Below are 23,511 nucleotides of genomic sequence, written 5' to 3'. Positions count from 1 at the left end.
GATAAGAGGGAAGCAGGCAGGCCATTGGGCCTTCTCAGATGTCACAGGTGGTTGTGAGGGCGGATGGGGCCAGGAATGTCTGCAGGAGGGGACAACCTGGGAGCTGTTGGGGCCTCGGGTGGGGATGTCAGGGACGGACAAGTCTGACCTCAGCAGAGGATGGAAGAGAAGGGAACCAAAGATGGTGGGGGACAAACAAGGGTCCCCTTGTTTTAGAATATGAGAAAAGCAGCTGTTTGTGGCTGCATGGAAGCATCTGTAAGGAGGGAGAGGGTGCCCATGAGGAAGAGGCTAAGGATCCAGAGAGGGTCCAGGGTCCATTTGGGGAGGTGGCAGGAAGGATGTAGGCCCAGACTACGCACTGGAGCACTTCCTTTGGGATATGCAGGGAAGTCCATGGGGCACGGGGTGTTTGTGGGACCTTGGGGAGGCAGGGTCTCTCAGGCATGGGGCACTGGACCTGGTGTGCCATGCGGGCTATGAGTGGGCGGTCACTGTTGCTTTGACTGTCAGTGTTCTCTGCAGCCTACTTGGCCCACCCCAGTGTGTGCCCCTCTCCCACCTCCCCAAGGATATCCAGCCCACAACAGGGAGGAGATGTGCCAAGACCAGGGGGCACCCCCTTCCTCCACCAGGGGCTCACCTGAGGCAGGGGTTGGGGAAATCCTATCCTTACATTAAGCTTGATCTGGCAGCTTTAAACTGGGGAGGACTCTAAATAACTAAATGTCCCGAAAGTTAGGAATCGACTGACAGGAACACACTTGAAAACAGCCGAGAAAAATAGGTTTATAGTCACCTCCTACTGAGTTCATATTCCTCAATCAATGCAGTTAGAATAATAGCACTACAAGTGCTGTTACTGTCTTTCCCCCACCCAGTTTCCATTACATGGAAATTATGGCTCAAATTAGGTCCCAAGTTAAGGCATTTGAATCTGATAGGCATCTCAGATACAACGTTCCCAAAACTGAACCCAATTTTTAATCTCTGTTGCCATCCCCCAGCCCCATCTCTTCCATCTTGGTAAATGGTACTAGGAGTTGGCCTCAGTTTCCCCCTCTTTCCCAAGAATCCAGTCCATCAGCAAGTCCTGCCGTTCTGATGGGGCTCAACCCTCCCCAGTCCGACCCAGCATGTGTCCCTAGTTCCGGCTTCTCTTCTCTTGGACACACAACAGCTTCCTCACTGGACTTGAAGCTCCCCTCTCGGCCCCTCCACACCTAGCCAGAGGGCCCTTTGATTTTACTTTTGACCATATTTTTTTACTATTTCACTTTTCAATAAAAAGTTGAGGAGACCTGCTTTGCCCCTCCTAGATACATACCTAAAAGAATTGGAACCAGGTACTCACACAGGCCGGCACATGTGTACGCGGCCATTGCAGCACTGCTCCCGGTAGCCAAAAGGTGGAGACAGCGAAGATGTCACAGGTAATGAGCAAATGGATGGAAAAACAGCGTGGTCTAGTCATACGATGGACTGTCATTGAGCCATGAAAAGCAGTGACGTATTGCCACATGCTACAATGTGATGAACCTTGAAAACATGCTAAGTGAGAGGCAAGACACAAGGGTAAATATTGTCTGGTTCCATTTGTATGAAATAGCCAGAATAAATGGTAAAGACGGCTGGAACACAGAGTGGTGGCTGCCAGGGGCTGTGGGGAGGAGGGAATGGGGAGAAACTGCTTATGGCTGGCGGGGGAGGGGTTCCTTTGGGGCGAGGGGAATGTTTTGGAGCTAGATAGAAGAGGTGTCTACACGACATTGTGAGTGTACTAAATGTCCTTGAATTGTTCACTTTAAATGTCAATTCATTGTTATGGTATGTGACTCTCACCTCAATACATTATTTTTTAAAATTGAGTAGATACAAAATAACATCTCAAGTATCCATCAGGAATGGTGATACCCAGAAGGCTCCTGGACCTGCCTGTTTCCTTCCTCCTCTCCTCACAGGTAACCACTGAACAAACACTACCCTGCTTTCTGTGTTTATTGTCCCATTGTGTTTTTTTCAATCTTTTTATTGCATATGTTTGCATCCTGAAACAACATGTCGTCAGTTCTGCATGTTTTCATTTCTGTGCTTTGCGTAAATGAAGTCATGTGTTAGTTTACGAACTGGTTTTTTCCCAAGATGCCGTTCCTGCAGTTCCTTCACATTGTGGTGTGTAGCTGCAGCGAAGCTCTTCTCTCTGCTGGATACCGTTTCTTTCGTGAATGTGCTATATTCTTACTCCTACAGCTCAGGGGCAGAGGTTGTTTCCAGGGTTTTCTATAACAAACGGCAATGCAGTGGCTTTCCTGTGCATGTCCCCTGCACACACGGTCCAGAGCTGCTTCGGGGCAATGTCGCGGATGGGATGGCTGGGTTGTGGGGGATGCACAACCCCAACTGTACTCGCTAATGCCAGATTGCCTCCTGAGATGGCAACTGTGTTCATTTTTGCCAAAGAACCAGTTTTGGGCTTTGTTGGTCCTCTGTGTGGTGTCTGTGTTGTGTTTCATCATTTTCTTGCCTTGATGATCCATGTCCACGCCACCAGTGGTGTCTAAGCGTCCCTTTGGCTCCATATCCTCAGCAATGTTCACTTGTGCCCGACTTTTTCATTTTCCCAGTCTGGTGATGGTTACATGCTACCTCACTATGGTCTTGGTTTGAATTTGCGTTAACAAAGAGTGTCAGCATTTCAATTGATCAGCCACTGTGAAGTGCCTGTTCTTATGTCTTGCCCATATTTCTATCAGGTCATTTAATTTATTAAATTGTAGACCTTCTTTAACGCAGTATGGATATGAATCCTTTATTGGATACATCTCCTGTCAATGTGGGGTTTGTATTTTCACCCTCTTGATGGTGCTTTTGAAAAACAGAAATTGTTAAAGGCTGGAGGGAGCGTTTTAAAAACTGTGTATCTCTTTGCTTCTTTTAAATTTTGCACCATGTGCATCTATTACCAAAAGAAAAAAAATGAATAAAATTTGAATTAAAAACAAAAGAGCTTGGTTTCTATCGCTGTATCCTGATTCATTTTTTATTACAATTATCACGTCTTGAAATTTTATTATTCATGAATTCTTTTACATAGGTCCTTTAACACTTGAGAACTTTCTGTTCACAGCTCTATTCCCAGGGCTTAAAACACTGCTTCTCGCAAAGTAGGTGCTCAATAACATTGTGGAAGAGAGAGGAGGGAAGCAGAGAGAGCTGCCACTGAAGGCTAAGGTGGCTTTTGTTTGTGTCTGTATACAGATGCACCTAGATCTGGATCTCTAATCTCTAGCAGATGAGAGAATAGAACATTTTCCTAGCCTGGGGCCATTAAGTGCAGGGGCAAATGGCACTTTCTATCTCCATATCCCCCAAGGCCATCCTAAGGTTGTAGTGCATCATGGGAACTGATAAAAGGGTAACTATGAATGCTTGATCAAAGCTGAATTTTTCAGAATAGTGTGTTTAGGAAGGCTGGGAAGTATGTAATCCATCTCAGAAGCAGTCCATCCACAATTATCCTGAAAGGATGCAATACTGTGGAAGACAGAAGGGGGGAAATCACCGACCGATCTATGCTGAGTTTCTAATGGGGCCCTTCACTGAGCGAAGCTCGAGAAGCTGGAAGGCCCTCTGCTTAGCCAGAATGAAAGTGACCACTAGACATGTGGAGGGCAGAGGACAGTGTTGGGGTCTGATCCTGTCTCTCCTCTTGCTTGTGGCAACATTGGACAAATTACAGGCCCCTCTCTGAGCCTCAGCCTCTCGCTCTAACATGCTGTGGACATCTCCCTCCCAGGGCTGTTGGAGGGTAAGTGGTCTTATCCCAGGTGCTTACTGCAGTGCCAGGTACATAGCTGGAGCTCAATAAATGTACTGCGATCTCAGGCAGTAAAATCAAGGATGCTGGGAGTGGGGGAGAGCTCACAGGGGGCTATTCTGGAAAGGATCCATGGAAGAAGTGAGATGACAGGGCTGTATAACGATAAGGAGGATTCAGATAGACTGGGAAGCTGGTCCAGGCACGAGAATGGCGGGAATAAAATCTTAGACATGAGAATTCCAAAGCTGCCTGCCGGCCCTCACAGATGGCTACAATGGCCTCATTGGAGTGAAGAGGGGACCAGAGTAGTGAATTAAAAGAATAGTAGCGTGCCTGCTCTGACCCAGCATGTTGGGGAACAGCCTCAGGAGGACTGGATCTGGAATCGATTTCATACTTCCCAGAGCCTCCAAGCATCTGTGGCCTATGTAGGGACACACCTGGCCCAGCCCCAACTTTTTCCCTGCCTCCAGGCCTGGTGACCTCAGGTACCCACAATTATCTCACTCCTTAGTTTCTGTGGCTTCTTTTATTTTCATTGCTCAGCTCTCTGTTCCCTATCAATTACAGAACAACAACAACAACAACAACACACACACACACACACACACACACACACACCCTGAGGAATGGCTCCTGGGTCCCAGTACTTCCCACCGAGCGCTCTGGTGAGGCAGTTGTGCTTGTGAATGTGGTGGTGTGGTGGCCAGGCCGAAGCTGGCCATTCCACCCCTGTCTAAACTAGACGTGGTACAAAGAGCACAGGCATGAAGGTCAGATCTGACCACTCTACGTGACGGTATATGTTAGGAATGCACTTTTCTTTCTTTCCTTCTCTTCCTCCTCTTCCTTTATTTTGTTTGCATGTAACAGGCACACCTTGCCTCCCAATTCAGCTCTTTATAGTTCCATGATGTCATTTGACATAGGTGTAATGGAAAGTTCGAAGTGTTTCTTTAATTCTAGTCTTTATGACAACCAAAAGCATCTTGAGTGAAGTAGTGTCAGCTTAATTTCCTACCTTTTGGCATTGACTGACTCATTATTTAATGAGCGGCTCCAGGAAGCATGTAGGTGGAAACCTCATTCCCCAGGCCTCCTGCCCAAGGCTAACACCCTTTTATGGGTCCTCCGGGTGTTCTCCCAGCTGACCTAGTTGATACTCCCATTATCAGGAGGCATAACCAAGGGCCCTGCTGTCCAAACCTGGCCTGGCTCCTGCCTCCCCCTCCAGGCTCTCTTCTCACCTCTTGTTCTCTTGACATTTACCCAGACCCACTACGTTTCTCATCTCTGTGCCCCTGTACAGGCCATTGTCCTGCCTGCCCTACCTTTCCATCTATCCTTACCTGGCTAGCCCTGCTCATGCTTTCAGACTCAGCATAAACACCTCTCTTCAGGGAGCTTCCCTGACCCAACCCATGTTGGGCTAAATGCCCCTGCTGGGGCTCCCACAATCTTGTGCTCACCCACATTTCAGTTCAAATGTATGACACACACATTTAACTAATGAGAGGTCAATCATGTCTGCTTGGCCAAAGAGGAAGAAAGAATTAACATTTTAAGCAGGGCTCCCTGGGCCCAGTGAACACTTGCCAGAGAAGGTCAGATGGGAGCCCCACCTGCATTTTAGTCCTCACACGTTTTTGCGTTGCGAATATGTCCTCTCTGGGGGGGGGGGATTCTAGTGTTTAAAGACATATATGTTTCACAGAGCAGGAAATGGCCTAGAGATAGCAAGATGGTTCACATGCTGGGGAAAAATGAGAAAAAGAAGAAAATGAAAGAAAGAAAAAGAAAAGCAAGACATACCCACTACAAAGGCTTATTTGCTAGGGAACTTTTAGCATATGGGTTCAAATCCCAGCTCTGTGGTTAACCAATTTGGGTCCTTTGGTCAAGTCACTGTAACCTGTTTAGACTTCAGATCGCAAGGTATTATCCTGAGGCTTAAATGAGGTAACAAATATAATGGACCCACAAGGTAGACTCTCAATTAACAATTCATGTTACTCCAACTCATACCGATCTCCTTCCTCAGAACCCTGCATCAATGGATTCCATGTACTGCTGGCCAAACTCTAGGCAGGACCACGGGACACATGAAGAGAAGAGTGGACAAGGAAATCTTCCAGGAGAGGTAGCATTTCCAATGTCACAGCCTGCAAGCGTCCACTGAGCTAAGTCCCATCCTAGGCTTCCAGTCGTCCAGGAGCTACAGGCTTGTGTAGTATAAATCCCTAGAGACATTTAGGTCCCTGGGGGCTTCTAGGGTTTTGCTTTGCCCCCACCCCCTCGTTCGCCAACCCCCTTCCTTCGGAATGGCCTTTAGCTGGGTCCAGGTCCAGGTCCGGGTCCATCCTGACTGCAAGCTCCTCGAGGGTAGACGCGCCTGCTGCCATCCCGACGCCGAGCCCAGTTCGGCTGCCCAGAGCCGGAAGCAGGAAGGGTGACTGAGTCTTCGACTCCCGGGTCACCGTTAATGATGCAGGAGCCCAGCACCTCCCTTCATCCCTGTCCCTATAATTGCTGCGGTGACTCCATTCGGGGCAGCGCGGTCAGGGGGCCGTGACCTCAGCTTTTGCACAAAGGAGGCGCTCAATCAACCCTGCAAATGCCAACGCATCAGTGGGGCTCAGGTCGCCGCCCAGGGCAGTTTGCCGGATCTTTTGCGGGTGCTAGCGTGCTCTGGGAGCTGGGAACCCGCCGCCCTGGGCGCCAGCCGGGAGCCGCCTTGGGCACCGCCCCCTCGGCCTCAGACGGGACCTAGTCGCCCCTAGCAACAGCAGCGGGGCCGACTTCCTTGGCCGCGCTGATTGGCCGAACTTCGGGAGGCGGCGGTTCCGTCACTTCCGGCATCCGGAGGCAGCAGAGGAAGCCGACAGGCGGCCATCTTGGGTCCGTGAGGCTCCGAGGTGCCGGGAGCAGCGGCGGCGGCCAGCAGGGAGGCTGAGGCGGAAAGCGAGCCAGAGGGAGAAGAGCAGTTGGGCGCAGGCGCCGCCTCCGCAGCCCCCTCCATGGTCGGCACCCGCAACCCGCGGCGGCCTGTCTTGCGCTCCACCTTCTGCACATCCTCCTCCGCCTTCTCTTCAGGGGCCGCCGGCGGCGCTGTGTGGAGGCCCGGGCGCTGAAATCCGCGGCGCGACGGGCGGGGGCGGAGGAGAAGGCGAGGGGGTCCCGGCCCGCGGGGCGCCGTGAGGCGCGGGGACGCCGGCGGGCCGACCCTCAGCCCGCTGCCGCCGGCCCGGCCCCGCCACCGCCGCCCGCGGGACTCCTCGGCGCGGCCGCCGGGGCCGGGGGAGCATGAGCCCCGGGACCCGCCGGGGGACGGCCCGGGCCCGGCCCGGGATCTAGACGGCCGTGGGGGAGGGGAGCCGCCCTCCCGCGGCGCCGCTCCGGAACCGCCGGCCACTCGAGGACGCGGTCGCCGGCCCCTGGGGCCGTGCTGTTTTGTTTCACCCTCACGTTGTGCAGAGTGAAGTGAAGTAAAATGTCCACGAGGACCCCATTGCCAACGGTGAATGAACGAGACACCGAGAATGTAAGTAACCTGGGCGTCCTGGTCGACTTCCCCGGCCGGTCCACCCGCTGCCTCCGGGAGCACGACGGCCGCCTTTGCAGTCGGGGTCCCGCAGCCCGGGGCGCCCTGGAAACAGCGGGCAGGCCATCGGCCCCGGGAGGCAGCCAGGGCGGCCCGTTTCCTGGGGAAGGCGGCCCTCCCGCCGCTCTCGTGCGGGCCGGGGCAGCGCGTTCGTGATTACGCCGGAGTCGTGTTTGTTAACACGCCTGTAGGTTGCAGCCCTTACCTGCCAGTGTCTTGAGAGGCTGCGGTGTCGCGCCGAGTGGGGTCATCCGAGTGTGTGTTCGATCTCGTTGGTGTTTAGTGCTCATTTAAAGCAGACTCCTTTCAGACTGGGCAGGCAGCTCCTGAGAGGCTGTCAGATACAAACATGTTCGTGGTGCTGGTTAAAAGTAATTGACTGGGTCACATGGACTGGCCTTTATGCCTCGTTCTATAAAGTTGTCTGGAACTGAGTCTAGTGACAGTCACTAAAACTAAATGGCCCCCGAGGAATCTTTGCGGCCTCCTTAGAAGGAACTCCAAAGCTATGCAGGAGAGAAGCTCTTGGGAGAGTGGAGACTTCATTCAGGAGCTTCGTTTCCATGCGCTTTTGCCTTGAAGGCGTTGGTTAAGCATTTCTGAAAGGAAGCTGTATAGTAACGCTGCCCTGCCACTTACTGCCTGGCCGGGGACCCGCGTCTGGGCTTAGCTTTCTTCCTTCCGAAAAAGAGGCTAGCTGAGACGAGCTCTTAGGTCCCTTCCAGCACTCACGTCGTCAGAGTCTCTAAAAGGTTCCTTTGATTTTGTTCACGTAAACCTTTTAAAAAGGCCAGCAGCAGCATTTTTAGGGAATGACAACTAGTAGTAGAGATTCCATTGGAAAAATGTTGACTCTGCCCAGATGCTTTCTGAACTCTTCTCTAGCCCTGGGTTCAGAACTGTTCCAGTCTAGCTGTGTTATCTTCGGCAAAATATCTAGAATATAACTTGTGAAGAAACTTCACTAGCTTTTCATTGTGTGATGAGGTAATTCCTGGCAAGAAAATGTCATCTCTTCGGAAAAGCTTCCTTGCTCTGCCTGTTTTCATGATTTCAGTAACGTACTGAGACATTGTGAGCTGGTGGTATCAAATGCCTTCATTTTAATCTTAAAAACGCCATTTGTTTGCTGGATAGCTATCAGGTGATTTAATCTATTTATGTAAACCTTGGTTTGAATCGTCTCTGTGGTATATTAATGTATAGTATTTAATGCTGTTTAACCTAATAAGTAAACAGTACAGTGGTATATGTTCCTTTACCTGAGATGGATTAGAAAATTACATCAAGAGTGTGTATTAGAAAACTGTAGGTGTGTCAGTGAATTCATTTCCTTTTTGAACCGATTTCTGACTTGATCAACCTGTTCTTTGACGCCCTTGAATGGAGCAAGCAAAAAAGTGAGTTGATTAGCTTTGATCATTGACTTTCACTTAGAGAAGCAAAATCTTACATTGAACCAGAGCAGGAGCTCCATACTTTCTAAATAAACGGAAACCACAAACCATCATAGCGGATTTGTGATAACGAAGGATTTACACTTAATGGGTCCTTACCTTGTTCGTGGTGATTTTGTTGAATTATGTTGCAATCTTTTTGTGTATTGTTAGTAATTACTAACTTTATTCTTGTGGTTTTTTTTTCCCCTCACAGCTGACATTCAGTATTATATTAGTTTCAGGTGTACAATACAGTGGCCAGACATCCATATAATTTATGGAGGGATTCCCCCGACAAGTCCAGTACCCACCGAACGTGACACATAACCATTACAATATTACTGACCACATCCCCCATGCTGCACCCCACATCCTCATGACTATTTGGTAGTATATTCTTTAAAAACAATGTAGGGTATGGAGTGTGTCTTTATTCTCATAGAATGTACTTAAAATTGAGTTTTTGACAGTGTTACAATCAGAGGTTGGTAACACATCATGGATTAATATATCATGCCCTGTTCCATTTTTAACTCAGGTATTGGCATGTTCTGGAAGTAGTTGGATATCTTTTACAGTGTGGTGCCCTTGTGTCAATGTTACACGTCTGGCATATACCATATTATTTATCTACTGAACTGCTGCTAAGTATTAGACTTCCTGACAATTGAGTGGTGAGGGTACAAGGATGAGTGGGAGCTCTCAGTTGAGCGGCTCTTCTGTCAAAGTCAGGTTCATTGAGAGAACAGTCACTCTTTTTAAGTGTACAATTTGAAGAGTTTTGACAAATGTGTAGTCATGTAACCACCATCACAGTAAAGATAGAGAACATTTTCATTGCCCAAAAAGGTCCTTTGTGGCCCTTCACAGTCAATCCCCTCTCCCTTTCCCCAGCCTCTGGCAACCACTGATCTGTTACTGTCCCTATAGTTTTACCTTTTCTAGAATGTTATTTAGTGGAGTCAAAGAGTATACGATCACGTGTCTGGCATGTTTCACTTAGCATTAATACTTTTGAGGTTGATTCATGTTTGTGTGTGTGTCAGTAGTTCATTCCTCTTTATTGCTTCGTAGTTCATTGTTTAGATGTACCACAGTTTTAAAAAATCCATTCACCAGTTGATGGACATTTTGACTATTATGATTAGAACAGCTTGTCTTTCTAGTTTGTAAAAAGACTTTCCATTTTGCTTACCCTACGAATTGTATTTAAATTTTTAAAATATATTGGGGTAACATTGGTTAATAACATTGTATGAATTTCAGGTGTACAACTTTATAATAAGACATCTGTATATGCTATTGTGTGCTCACTGCCTGAAGTCTAGTCTCCTTCTGTCACCGTATATTTGACCCCCTTTTACCCTCTTCGTCTTCCCCCAATCCCTCCTTTCCCTCTGGTAATCACCATTCTTCTTGGGGAAAGAAGAAATGCAATTAAGCTGGCCACTGAGCTGTTGAGTCCACAGGTGGCTAACTACATACCTGGGTTTCTAAACCCTGGCACTGGTAATCAACCATTCTGTTGTCTGTATCTATGAGTTTGTTTTGTTCATTTGTTGCTTTTTGTTTTGTAGCCCACATATGAGTGAAATCATACAGTTCTTGCCCTTTTCCATCTGACTTATTTCACTTAGCATAATACTCTCAAGATCCATTGTCATGCAGGGTTTCTGGTCCTGCTCCCCGCACAAGAACGCAGGATATGGTGAGGCCAAAAAGGAACACCAACGGTGCCGTAGATAGGGGAGTCATACCACTATATTCTCCCTGGCGGCTGGGTTGGAGACACAGGAAGCAGGCTCCACACAATCTGCAATCCACTTGCTAACCGCACTTGCTAGCCGCTGTCCGCCCTCTGCTTCTCCGCCAACCAACCCAACTTTCTAACTGCAATCTGCGCTCCGCTTCTCTGCCAACCAACCAACCCCTAGCATAGCCCGGCAGTTATATCAGTGGCTAATGGCTAATGGCTAATGGCTAACGGCTAACCAGTAACAGCTGATGGCCATTTACTACCCAAGTCAGCACTTTTCCACGTGAGGCCGCGAGCCTGGAAACTGCTCTCTGGGACTCAGTCCCCAAATCCATCTATGTTTCACAAAATTATTTAAATTTTAAATATGAGTAGTTACATATAATTGTGATAAGAATGTTGCTTATAGATCAAGAATAATAAAAGGCAGATAATTTGCTATAAGAATATTTTCTTCCTAGTATACCACTCTATTTCCAAATGTGAATATACTCCTTTAGCTGATGGGTATATAAAAGATTTTATAACTCAAAAGGAATTGTCAGACAGTCTGACATAGGGAAGATGCTAGGGCTCAGACAGGTGAGAGGAGCTGCTGGTGACCACTGACTGTTTAGTAGCAGCACCTCTGCTAGGCTCCAGCTCAGTCCCCTTCACTGTTTTGTGTAACAGGTTGTTTCCCAAAAGCTTATGTACTAATGATTCAGGCAGGGAGAAGTAGTTGTACTGATACAGTGTATAATTAAATAGGACTTTAAAAATGTTTTGTTATGAAAAATTTCAAACGAAATTATACGTTTGAATTATAATTATCTACTTAGAGAGATATAAATTATCTACTTAGAGAGAATTAATAAATATTTGTCAGTGGTTCTCAACCAGGGATGATTTTGCCCTCCAGTGGACATTTGACAGTGTCTGGAGACGTATTTGGTTGTCATATCCATAACTGAAGAGGGTTGCTACTGACCAGAAATGCTGCTAAACATTTTACAATATACAGGATAGCACCCCTTCCCTCGAACCAACGAAGATCTCTGGACCAAAATGTCAGTAGTGCCAGGGTTTAGAAACCCAGGTATGTAGTTAGCCACCTGTGGACTCAACAGCTCAATGGCCAGCTTAATTGCATTTGTTCTTTCCCCAAGAAGCAAATTCAATACATCTTATCGTTTCACTCTCTAAAGCTTTCAGTAGAGATAAAGCTTTTTAAAAAAGGATAATCATAATCCCTTTATCATTATTCTTAATATCAGTTATCCAGTGTTCAAATTTCCTCAGTTGACTACTTTTTAAACAGTTTGTTCAAATTAGAATCCATTTATTACAGTTGGTTAATATGTGAAATATGATGTGTTTTAAAGTTCGATGAAAAGTTTGCATTTTAGTTTGTTGTTCTACAGTTGACTTGTGTAGAGCCATGGACAAATCCTGTTTGTATACTGGTAAAATTAGAAATGTATTTTTCACTTAAGTTTCAAAGCGAGTGACGCTTTGTAAACCTGGGTTATTTGCTAAAGAACTGGAGGCCCCAGGCTTTGCCAATTATTTAACAGCTCCTGGTGTGTGTGCACCATGTACTTATTAGTTAATGCAGAGAGTCATCGGAATTTCTTATCTGTGAAATACAGAAACTGATGGTGTTGTCTGGCCAGCTGTTGGTTATATGAGACTATTAATTCCCTGTTCACATATGAGTACCTACTATGTGTGTGACACTGTGCTATAGAAGATGTGCTTAGGAACCATATTACTCTTGCTCTTTAGGACTTCCAGTCCCTGAAGAACACTGCACCCTGCGTTTGGTGGAACTAGTCTGTAAATTCTCCAACAGGAGCAAACACAGAGTCACCTGGAGAGCTTGTTCAAGTGCTGGGTGCTGGACCCCACCCCCAGGCCTTGATTCTAACATTGGTGTCTTAAGAGTTTTCATTTCTAACAAGTTCAAGGTGATGTAGATGCTAAAAGTCCAGGGACTACACTTTAAGCTGCTTTAGTATTCAGTGAAGGCTTGCCAATTAAATTGTATTCCTTTAGATTGTATTGTGGCTATAAAAGATAGGTTTCCAACAGATTCAATAAAATTTTCAAGTTCCACGAGTTTTTAAAATTGGTTCTTTGAATGAAAATGTGGTTATGGAGAAGAAAAAGTTACCCTTTATCGATCACTTACTATACATTAGGCAACAGTGCTAAGTACTTTATATAATATTTGATTTAAAACATGTAATATGATTTCATTTAATCTGCTAAAATTATATTCAGTCAAGTTATTTGGGCCTTAAAAAAAGTTAAGCTCTGAAGAATTATTCTTTTATTAGGTCAAAGTATTCGGGAAAACATCTTATAGACCTCAATTGAGGGTCATTTTCATTTATTCTGCATGTAAATTAGGTGAAGGTAGAAATTTGCAATGGATAAAATATTAGTCATTTTGATTATGTAGCACATGATTATTTACATTGTAATTGCTTACAAGCGACATACAAAGCTTAATATAAATTAATAGTACTTGTTATCTTTAATTTCAAAGAGGATGCTGGATATAGTTAAATTTTATCCCTGGAATTTGTTCCTAAGCTGGAAGTAAGAGTCAGGGAATGCGGCCCCTTCTGATAAGAACTGGGAGGACTGAAGCAGAAATTCACTGTCTCACATCCATTTTAAACTTTCAAATTAAACCGGAAGGAGAAAACACATCTCTCCTGGGAATATCCCAACCTTAATGTTGTCTTACACAAAAATTTCAAGAATGTTCTTGGAGTTGGTCAGCAAGCAATAATTAGGGGCTTGTGCTGCACCATATGCACCTGCCTGTGTAGTACTTGGGAGGGCACCAGAAGAAAGGGACTTTTTGGGGAGGGAGTCCAACTTTTTCTTCCAGCTAGAGGTCTTTAGCACTGCACTCCAGCCACCTGAGCTGCTCAGCCATGGTTAGTCTTACATAATCTTATGTAGTCTAGGTAAGGCATTATTTCTGTGGGTTCTGTGAATCTTGGCGTTCATAGTGGAATCTTTTTTTTTTTTTTAATAGATTTTATTGGGGGAGGGGAACAGGACTTTATTGGGGAACAGTGTGTACTTCCAGGCCTTTTTTCCAAGTCAAGTTGTCCTTTCAGTCCTAGTTGTGGAGGGCGCAGCTCAGCTCCAAGTCCAGTTGCCGTTGCTAGTTGCAGGGGGTGCAGCCCACCATCTCTTGTGGGAGTTGAACCGGCAACCTTGTGGTTGAGAGGACGCGCTCCAACCAACTGAGCCATCCGGGAGCTCAGCGGCAGCTCAGCTCAAGGTGCCGTGTTCAATCTTAGTTGCAGGAGGCGGAGCCCACCATCCTTTGCGGGGACTCGAGGAATCGAACTGGCAACCTTGTGGTTGAGAGCCCACTGGCCCATGTGGGAATCGAACCGGCAGCCTTCGGAGTTAGGAGCACGGAGCTCCATCTGCCTGAGCCACTGGGCCGGCCTCTCATAGTGGAATCTTGAACAAAGGGGCTATTTGTATTTCTTGCTAATAGGCAGTTGCTTTTGGGTAGAGGTTAAATATTGTGGGGTTTGCATTATGGCTATTTTACATGAAAGTCTGTATTGGTAGAATTTAATATGAAATTTGAATAAACTGAACCCAAAGGTTTTTATTCCAGAATTTTATATCACCCCACTCTGTATGCAGTCAGGACCTTTGTGATTTCATTGACTACAAATAGCTGGTTCTAGAATGAGAATCCTGGAGAGGAGTTAGACCTAGAACCATTTCCTAACTCAGTCTTCTGCCCTTAGACTTCCTGTTCTTTATCCAGAATAATCATTTAAACTGGGACAAGCAGCTGTTGTTGAGGCGTTGGAGGTGTTTTGACGACTCCCAGTTCATGTACTGTCTCCACCTCTTTCCCGTCTCCTTCCCTTGCCTGGCCCCTGCCTAGCCTAGGCCTGCCTTGGTGTGCCCTTGGCACGTATCCGCTTTACTAATGAAGTGGGCTGGTGGAGTTATGGTTTCTTCTCTTAAAAGAAGGTTGCCATGTATATGGTAAAGATATTCAATGATAAAGAACCTTCCACATGCCATGGGAATGTATTCCGATTTTTCCCCATTTCTATTAGTTCAAGTTCTTAACGTTTATTTCCTGCTTATTGTATAGTTCTCCTTATTGCTGTGGAAGAAACCACTCCACAACTTAGCATTATGCTCACAGATTCAGTCAGTGGTGGCTTATCTCTCTGTTCCACTATGTCTGGGACTTCAGTTTGGGGATCATGAAAGGCTAGGGGTGGGGTGTGAACAGCTGGGCTGGAAGATGCATATCCTAGACTGTTTCTTCACTCAGGTAGCTGGCAGGTTGGCAGGTTACGGTGAGAAGGCTGGGCTCAGCTGGGACTCCTGGCCAGAGTGGCTACGTGGGCCTCTCCAGCACGGAGGCCGCAGTGTGCTGGACTTCCGAGGTGGCTCGGTGTTTGTCAGCAAACAAGATGGAAGCTGCCTGCCTGTTAGGACCTAGCCTCTGAAATCACGTAATACCGCTTCTGCTGTTTTCTTTTGGTTAAAGCGGTCACAAGCACGCAGACTCTAGCAGAAGGGACATGGACCTTACCTCATAATGGGAGGGGTGCCAAAGACTTTGGGGTCATGTGTTCAAACCACTATAATAGGAACTCTTTGGGTTTATAACCCGACGTAGCATTTTATTTCTGATCTTGGACAAGTTATTTACCTTCTTCGTGCCCCAGTTACCTCATCTGTAAAATGGGATTGGTAATAGTCAGGACTTCTTAGGACTGTTACTGAGGATAAGGCCTTCCCTGCGCTGGCCTGCCTTTCCTCTTTGTCCTCATCGCCGAACTCTTCTCACTCACCACTCATGGACCCAGGTGTCTTCTTGCTGTTCTTTGAACATCCTGGGGACATTCCCACTGCAGGGCCTTGGCATTTGCGTCTTCTCTTTGAATACTTTTCTTCCAGACATCCACAGATATCCCACCTCCTTTTCCATGTACATCACACCCCCTCAGTGAGGCTTACTCTGTGTTTATTTCAGGGATTTTCCATTTAATATTTCTGGACCACAGGTAACTGAAACTGCAGAAAGTGAAACTGTGGATAAGAGGGGACGACTGTATTAAGAATGACTATTTTTAACTAAATTTTGTGATGGGTTACTACTGGTGTAGAGAAGAGTTACTGGTTGATCTTAACACCTTGCCAAACTCTCATGAGTTCTAATGGTATTTCTGATTCTGTTGGTTTGTAGGTAGATCATATCATCTACAGATAATGACATTTTTATCTATCTCTTTCTTACGTCTTAAATTTCTTACACCTTACATCTTTCTTACAATTCTTACATCTTAAAACTTTCTCTTAAAGTGTTAGCCATGGCCTCCAGTATCACGTTAAATAATGGCAGTGATAATGGGCAGCTTCCTCTTGTTTCTGATCTTAAATGATTCAAAGTTTCTCCATTTAGTGTAATATTTGCTGAAGGTTTTTAGCCTATGATTTTTATCAAATTAAGGAAGTTCGGTTCCTAGTTTGCTAAGAGTTTTTTAAATCACAAATTGTTCAATCTTAAATATTTTTTTCTGCAGTGAATGAAATAATTGTTCAGCTGCTTTCAAAAGTGAAAATTGATTTTATGAATATCTCTAAATTGCAAAATACTTGGGGAACAGTCCTTTATTTTCACAATTTGGCTTTGTGGATTTTTTTTTTTTTTTTACGTTTGAAAAACCTGCCCATATGTTAGGGAGGTGACTGGTTATTTTAAGGATTAGAAAGGATGTGTGGGCACATGTCTTGTGTTTGTTTTACAGAAGGGATGGAGGTCTGTTCAGGCAGTTGCAAAAGAGTATAAAGTTGTGGTAAACTTTTAAACCTGATTTCTTAAGCTTCTTAAATTTAAAGTTTGTGCTTTACTGGATAGATACAAGGCAAACCTGGAACCATATTATGTTCTGGTTATATGATGATCTGTATTCTGTGACTATATAGACAAATTTTTTAGAAGAACTAATACATATAACATAAAATTGAATGCATTCCCCATTCATTTTCTTATTGCTTCTTACATTAGTATCGATATGGCCATGGCCCCTGTAACAGTTAATAGTGCTTTAGCTGAAAGTAACAAAACCTAACAGATGGCTTAACCAAATAGGGGTTTGTTTTTCTCACAGAAGAAATCTAGACAAGCCTCTAGCTTTGGTTCAGCAGTTCAATAATATTGGAGCTGGTGGTTTTTTAAAATATTTTTGTCTTTTCTCACATGTTTGAGACCTTATGGCTGCAGGATAGCTTATACTGCTCCAGCTATCATGCTTGCATTCAAGGCAGGAGCAAGGGGCTGTACTAGTGTATCCGTCTCCCTTTGTGAGAAACAAAAGTTTTCCCAGAATCCCCCAGTAGACTTTCACTAATGATAACTGGCCAGAACTAAGCCATATGCTACCTCTAGCTGCAAGGCAGTTGGGAAAACAAGAATTTAGCTGGCCATGTTGCCTCCCCAAACACACACATCCAGCTTCTCTTGGAAATGAAGAAGGAATGGATATTAAGTAGATAACTACAGTGTTTGCTCCATCCCTAATAATATTACCTGGCAACTTAAATGTTTTGTATTAAAGAGATTTTAGTTTGAAAATGAACGCTTTATGAATTTGTTAGTTTTCTGTCTTGGCTTGATTCTGCATCAGTTTCCGTAGCACTGTTCACAGTCTAGTTTTCATAGTAGATGAAGTGGTATCAGCTCAATTCCACGGGAGGGAGAAGGATCAGGACTCCTTTCATCTTCAAGAATTAAATTCACCGGGCACATAAACTGATTACTGAAGAATTGTGTAACTTTTTTTTTGTCCTCAGGTGGTTTATTGGCTCCGTAGGGAGAAAAAAAAATTCATGAGTGAAATCATTGACAAACAGTACAAGAATTCAAAATTATTTGTTAAAAATGTTTAGTATGGCATTGAGCACTACGATATATAATAGGAACCTTTTTCTTCTTTAGGGCCACTGATGGGTACGTGGGGAAAAATGAAGGCCAAGTAGAAGCAAAAGGCAATTTTTAATTGCTTCCGTTTTGAGATAATTTTTAAAGCTAAACACATTAGATTTTTAAGTTTAAGGACTTTATGTAGGGAAACATCAAACTAAGTATACTAAGTTTAACCCTATTGGGATTTAATAAACATCAGATATTTCATTCTGTTGTGTGAATTTGTAATCTAATGGGGAAATACAGGTTTCTTTTTGCTTGTATTGTTTATTTGTATGAATATGTATTATGTTAGGTGGGGTTATGCTGTGGTAATATATGTGACCGAAATCTTAGTGGCTTAACACAGTAAAAAGCCCTTGTTCATGCAGTTTGCCTGAGGGCTCATTGGCTCTGGGAAGACTGGTCTTGTCCAGGTGGATTTGGTCCTGTGGCCCTCTGTCTTTGCACAATGCTCAGCGTTCAGGAGAGCAGAAGACAGGGCTTCAGCAGCTGAATGGCATGTCACTTTGACTTGCGTTTCACTGGCCAGAGTTAGGCATATTGCTATACCTGACTTCAGGTGAGGGGAGTGAGTTCCTCCAGGAGCTCAGAAGCACAAGAGCCAATGAGGTGGATAATAGTATTGTCAACCAAGCATAATAGAGACAGATACAGGCAAAGTACCTTGGGAGCCCAAAGGAAAAGAAAGAAGTTCTGATAGGATGCAGGGAGTGTCATGAAAGGCTTCATAAAGATGATGACAGAAGACCAAACACAAAGGAATGAGTAGGGTTTTCTGGGTTTGAAGAGAAAAAGGGCATTCAGACTGGGAACCAGGATCATGGGGGAGAACAGCTGATGGTGTGGCGGGAGAGGAGGAGTGGAGAAGACCTGAGAGGGCCTTGAATTCCTTTAACATTCATTCAGCAACAATGTATAGCATTGCTCCTCTGTGCCAGGCACTGCTCCCGTGGGCCAGGCACTTGCCCCTGTGGGCCAGGCACTGCCCCTGTGGGCTAAGCACTGCCCCCATGGGCCAGGCACTGCTCCCGTGGGCCAGGCACTGCTCCCGTGGGCCAGGCGTAGCTGTCTGGTAATGAGCAAACAGATGCAAACGCACATCCCCACCCTCCTGAAGCTTACATGCTAGGGGATGCTAAGGAGTCAGTCTTTTATTGTAAGTGGATTGGGGGCGAGCGAAGGTACGGACTCAGGGTGCCTGTGAATCTTGAGATTCATGATATTTCTATTTTACATGAAATAGAAGACAGTAGATTTGTACGAAAGTTAGTGTTTTGTCTATTTAACTGTGTCTCACTCTGGATATCTTACTACATGAGCAGCTGAATTTATAAAACACTTTAATTAAAAAATGTATGTTTACATTGCAAAAGCATTTTTAACTACACTTTTGGGTAGTAGTATGATTTTGATGGCCATATTTTCAATGCATGAATAGTAAGCCCATTGGACACATGCCTCACGGGGATAGGGCCTTTGTTTTATGCACTGCTGTTTCCAGCACCCCAAGCTGCTTGGTGTGTGTTTATAAAATCTGTTACATGTTGGCACTTGGTAAATATTTGAATGAATGAATAGAAGGAATTTGGAAGATAGAGAACAGAAATTGCTCATAATTTAACGACTTGAACACTATTATATTTTGATACCATTTATTTAGTTATTCTAATATTTATTAAATACCTGTCATGTGCCAACTAATGTTCTAAGATCTAAGTAACAATAAATTAATGTCCTATTTTCATGAAACTTAAGTCTAGTTTGGAAATAAACATATACACGGTCACCAAAATTCTTTCAAAACCGTACTCCAGCTGATCTACAAAATTTGCATTACATCACCACACATCTTGTGTACAACAGAGTACACCTGTTTATGTAAAGCCTGAGTGTCATAACCTAGTTGTCGTTTTAGTCTTTTCTTTCATCAGCATTTATAAATAGACTATTTTCCCTAAATTCTGATTTAGAAATTAGTCTTTTCTTTTATCAACATTTGTAAATAGACTATATTCCCTAAATTGATTTAGAAATTAGAATCCTTTTGGTTATAGGAACAGTGTTACAAGTTGTTTCGATTTCTACCGAGTTCATAAAATCCTGTTTTTCTTACCTAAAGTATACATTTACAAAAAAAGCATAGAAGGCGTTTGTAATGCAGTATTACATGATGATGAATAAAACGAGAACCTATCCCAACACCTGGTACATCAGTGAAAAATACGCTTGTTTTTCCTTGATATGAGTGCTTTCTTATGTTTATTAGCTGGAATCAGGCTGGTTTTGACCAGGACGTTTTCCTGATGAAAAAGTTAGAAAAGAGATAAGAATGAAGGAGGTTGAAAGTGTCTTGAGAGTGCTGAGAGCAAGAAGCCCTCCTTGAGCCAGGAGTTAGCAGCCAAAGGCGGCAGTAGGCGTGGCACCCGTTGCCACATGCGGGGAAAGAGGAAGCGCTGGGTACCTGAAAGCTTGTACATGCAGATCGTGCAGGCGTTTGTAGCTCTAGAGCGTTCACATTGAACACAGAGGCGTGTATGATTTGTTTTGCCTTATGGAGCATACTGGCTACTTGATTCATCTGTTCAGTAACTACTTATCAAGCACTGCACAGTTTGGGTGTTTTTTCAAACATTCTTTTGAATTACTGTTATCGGCATAATGTGGAAAGAAATTGGGACTCCAGGTTCTCTTTGGGTTTCTCACCAGTGACGTGGCCACGTGTAAATTACAGCAGTACCCTCATGTGACGGGACAATGGCCGCTGTTCCCGCTTCACGACATGTGGTGTGAGGGTCACGTGTGCTGGTGTACCTAATAGCATGTAGAAAAGCTAAGTGCTTGGTGGCGGTAGGGCAGCCCTGTTACTCCTGTTTCATGTTACAGCCACATACACAGAAAATATCTCTTTCTGAGCACCCAGTTGAACTTCAACACTTGGTAGTTTTCTTCTCAGCATTCTTATTTTCCTCATAAATTTGTATTATGTGGGCACATTTCCTCAAAATGCTAGATGTATTAGAATTAAAGCAGTAAAGTTTTGTTTCTTCAACTAAAGCCTCTTAAAACTTGGTAGGTATATATATGTGTTCTCTCATTTCCTTACCTTTGTTGTATGTTGTATTGTAGCACACGTCACACGGAGATGGGCGGCAAGAAGTTACCTCTCGCAGCGGGCGCTCTGGAGCTCGGTGTAGAAACTCTATAGCTTCCTGTGCAGATGAGCAGCCTCACATCGGAAACTACAGACTGTTGAAAACAATCGGCAAAGGGAACTTTGCAAAAGTGAAATTGGCAAGACACATCCTTACAGGCAGAGAGGTAAATGCGAATGATGCTTAATTTCTGTTATGACACTTGCTCTATTTAGTTCCACTTGAGAGATAGAGGAGGAGAATGTATATATTTGGGCTTATTTCTAAGCTAATTAAACATTTGTTAAGAACGAGTAATTTATATAGTAATTATCTGAGAGTTCTTTTGCTTTCCCATTTCTTTAAATGTTGTAAATATTATATTGTCTTTGAATAATCTTTTGCCTTTAAAAATGGGTAGTGTTTTATTCTTTTTTAGTAGTAAATATCTGCCACCATAGTAGAAATTGTTTTAAACTTCATGTATAAGCTCGTGGTCCTTGCAAATCAATAGTGCTGTGTTTTTACAGATTTATCCTCAAGAAGTTTCTTCATCTCCCCAAACCCTTTCTCCTGGCTGTGTCGTGGCACATGCCTCTGGCTTCTGTATGGCTGACTTGCTGCTCAGCCACATTTGTGTTTATCAAACACTTCCATGCAAAATGCTAAATTAACCTCTCTGCATGTCCTGCCTGTGTGGCACAGAACCCGTTTTGCTCCTTTGACATAGTTTCTTGCATTTTGACCTTTGTATCTGCTGTCCCTCCACCTGAAACACACTTCACCCTTTTGTGTGGGGATCACTTCTTCTGGGAAGTAGTCGTTGACAGACTTTCTTTCTCCAGGCCTGGGACTCCTGTTAAAAACCCTGATACTCCCCGAGGTAGCACGTTTTACATTTATTGGAATTGCTTGTCTGCCTGTCTTCCCCCTCTAGCCTGAAGGTAGACGTCATTACTTACCACAGTGTTGGGCACACCAGGTACTTAATATTGTGGAGTGAATGAAGGAAGCTTTTCGAAGAAATGCTTTCTCTGTACCAGAGCCTCCTGTTATGTGTGCCATGTCAGTGGTACAGATGTGCCGTGGTACTGATGCCTGCAGCCCACCGTGCCCAGGACTGCTGGGGCAGGACCCTGGGCCAGCAATTTCTGCCCGCAAGCAGCCTGTTCGCTGCAGTGTGCCTTACAAATATTCTCATCTTCTGTGTGTGCTGGAATCTGAAGAAGGTTGGGGAGCACTGGTCAGTGCTAACCGGAGTCTTCAGTAAAGACTAGAACTAAAAATTTGCCTCTTTGAATTTCATCTCAATTTTAGTGACTCCTTGTTGTGATGCCTGGACTGCTTGGGGAATCAGCAAACAGCACGAGTGGGTCTTCCTGTCGTCCTTGATAAAGCTATTTGAAATAAAGAACAAAACCTCTGAGTTTAGTCTCCACCAATCCCAGGTGGTGGTGACTCGGCCAGTTTCCTTTCAGGGGCAGAGGTGGTGGGTGACAGGAGTGGGGCAGCCAGGCCCTCTCCCCTTGTACTTAACTTACATGGCTGGAGTCTGGCCTACCATGTTTACATCTAGGACGTTCTTTCTCCAGAAATGCTTGAATTGACGACGAGATAGTGGCTAAATTTAATTTTTTTCAGTTTTTTATTTATTTTATTTTTTTTTTATTGGGGAAGGGGAATAGGACTTTATTGGGGAACAGTGTGTACTTCCAGGACTTTTTTCCAAGTCAAGTTGTTGTCCTTTCAATCTTAGTTGTGGAGGGTGCCGTTCAGCTTCAAGTTGTTGTCCTTTCAGTCTTAGTTGTGGAAGGCGCAGCTCAGCTCCAGGTCCAGTTGCCGTTGCTAGTTGCAGGGGGCGCAGCCCACCATCCCTTGCGGGACTCGAGTTGTTCAACCTGGAACCTTGTGGTTGAGAGCCCACTGGCCCATGTGGCAATCGACCCAGCAGCCTTTGGAGTTAGGAGCATGGAGCTCTAACCACCTGAGTCACCAGGCCGGCCCAATTTTTTTCAGATTTTGAAAAACTTTGAACAAAATCATTTTATTATTTTCCCCCCTTTGTGGGTATTACCCAGAATCATATAAAATGTAAAAATTGTAGAAATCAATTATGTGGAAAGTAAAAGTTCCTTGAAATTTCTCTCCTCAGGGTCACTTTCAGCAGTTTGGTGTAGATTCCCAGTTTTCTATATAGACATTAACTTGTTTATTTTAACAAAAAGTGATTCATGGAACAAGGATAATTTTCCTTAGCAACTTACCCGACTATGTTTGGATCTTAGTGCTCATGGATCCAACACATTCTCTTTAGTGAACGTCGTCTGCTGGTGTGTGCTGGGTCCCTAGTTCACCCGGTCAATGGGCATTGGTGGCTTCTGATTGTTTGCTTTCACAGACATCTGCAGTGGACATTCTTTTAACATAGCTCTCCGTGCTCTTGTTAAGAGTGTTTTCGTAGAATAAATTCCTAGAAGTGGAACTCCTGGGTCAAAGGGGATGAATAGTTAACATTGTAATAGGTACTGTTAAACTGCTTTAGAGAACATGTTGTACTTGATTAACCTACCAAAATGAATAAGGGTGTTTGTTTTCCTGTACCCCTGCTACGTACACCACATAGATTATGTCCGTCTGTCTAATGGACAAAAAATGGTATTTTTGATTGCAAAATCTGAGTTGCAAACTACTTAAATTGATGATATTTTCATCATTCTTATTTTCTTTTTAAAATAATTTCCTGTTTATATCCTTTATCCATTTTTCTTTGAAATCTTAGTGA

General features: G+C 44.5%; 1 protein-coding gene across 15 annotated transcripts in view; it reads left to right on the top strand.

Moving 5' to 3' along the window:
- Positions 1-6,670: 6,670 nt before the first annotated feature.
- MARK3 (microtubule affinity regulating kinase 3) overlaps positions 6,671-23,511 on the top strand; it is an 81,354-nt gene continuing 64,513 nt past the window's right edge. For 10 of the 15 annotated variants that reach the window (XM_033106983.1, XM_033106977.1, XM_033106976.1 and 7 more), the window contains exons 1-2: positions 7,076-7,361; positions 20,725-20,916. In XM_033106983.1, the coding sequence (XP_032962874.1) occupies positions 7,311-7,361; positions 20,725-20,916 (243 nt within the window). In that variant the 5' untranslated portion in view covers positions 7,076-7,310. Of the gene's footprint in view, positions 7,362-20,724; positions 20,917-23,511 lie in introns of all 15 variants that reach the window. The other 5 variants (XM_033106985.1, XM_033106984.1, XM_033106981.1 and 2 more) reach the window with 3 other exon arrangements.

This window comes from Rhinolophus ferrumequinum, chromosome 6 (genome assembly GCF_004115265.2).
Source record: "Rhinolophus ferrumequinum isolate MPI-CBG mRhiFer1 chromosome 6, mRhiFer1_v1.p, whole genome shotgun sequence".
NCBI classification, from domain to species: Eukaryota; Metazoa; Chordata; class Mammalia; order Chiroptera; family Rhinolophidae; genus Rhinolophus; species Rhinolophus ferrumequinum.
This window is presented reverse-complemented; position numbering and strand designations above follow the sequence as displayed.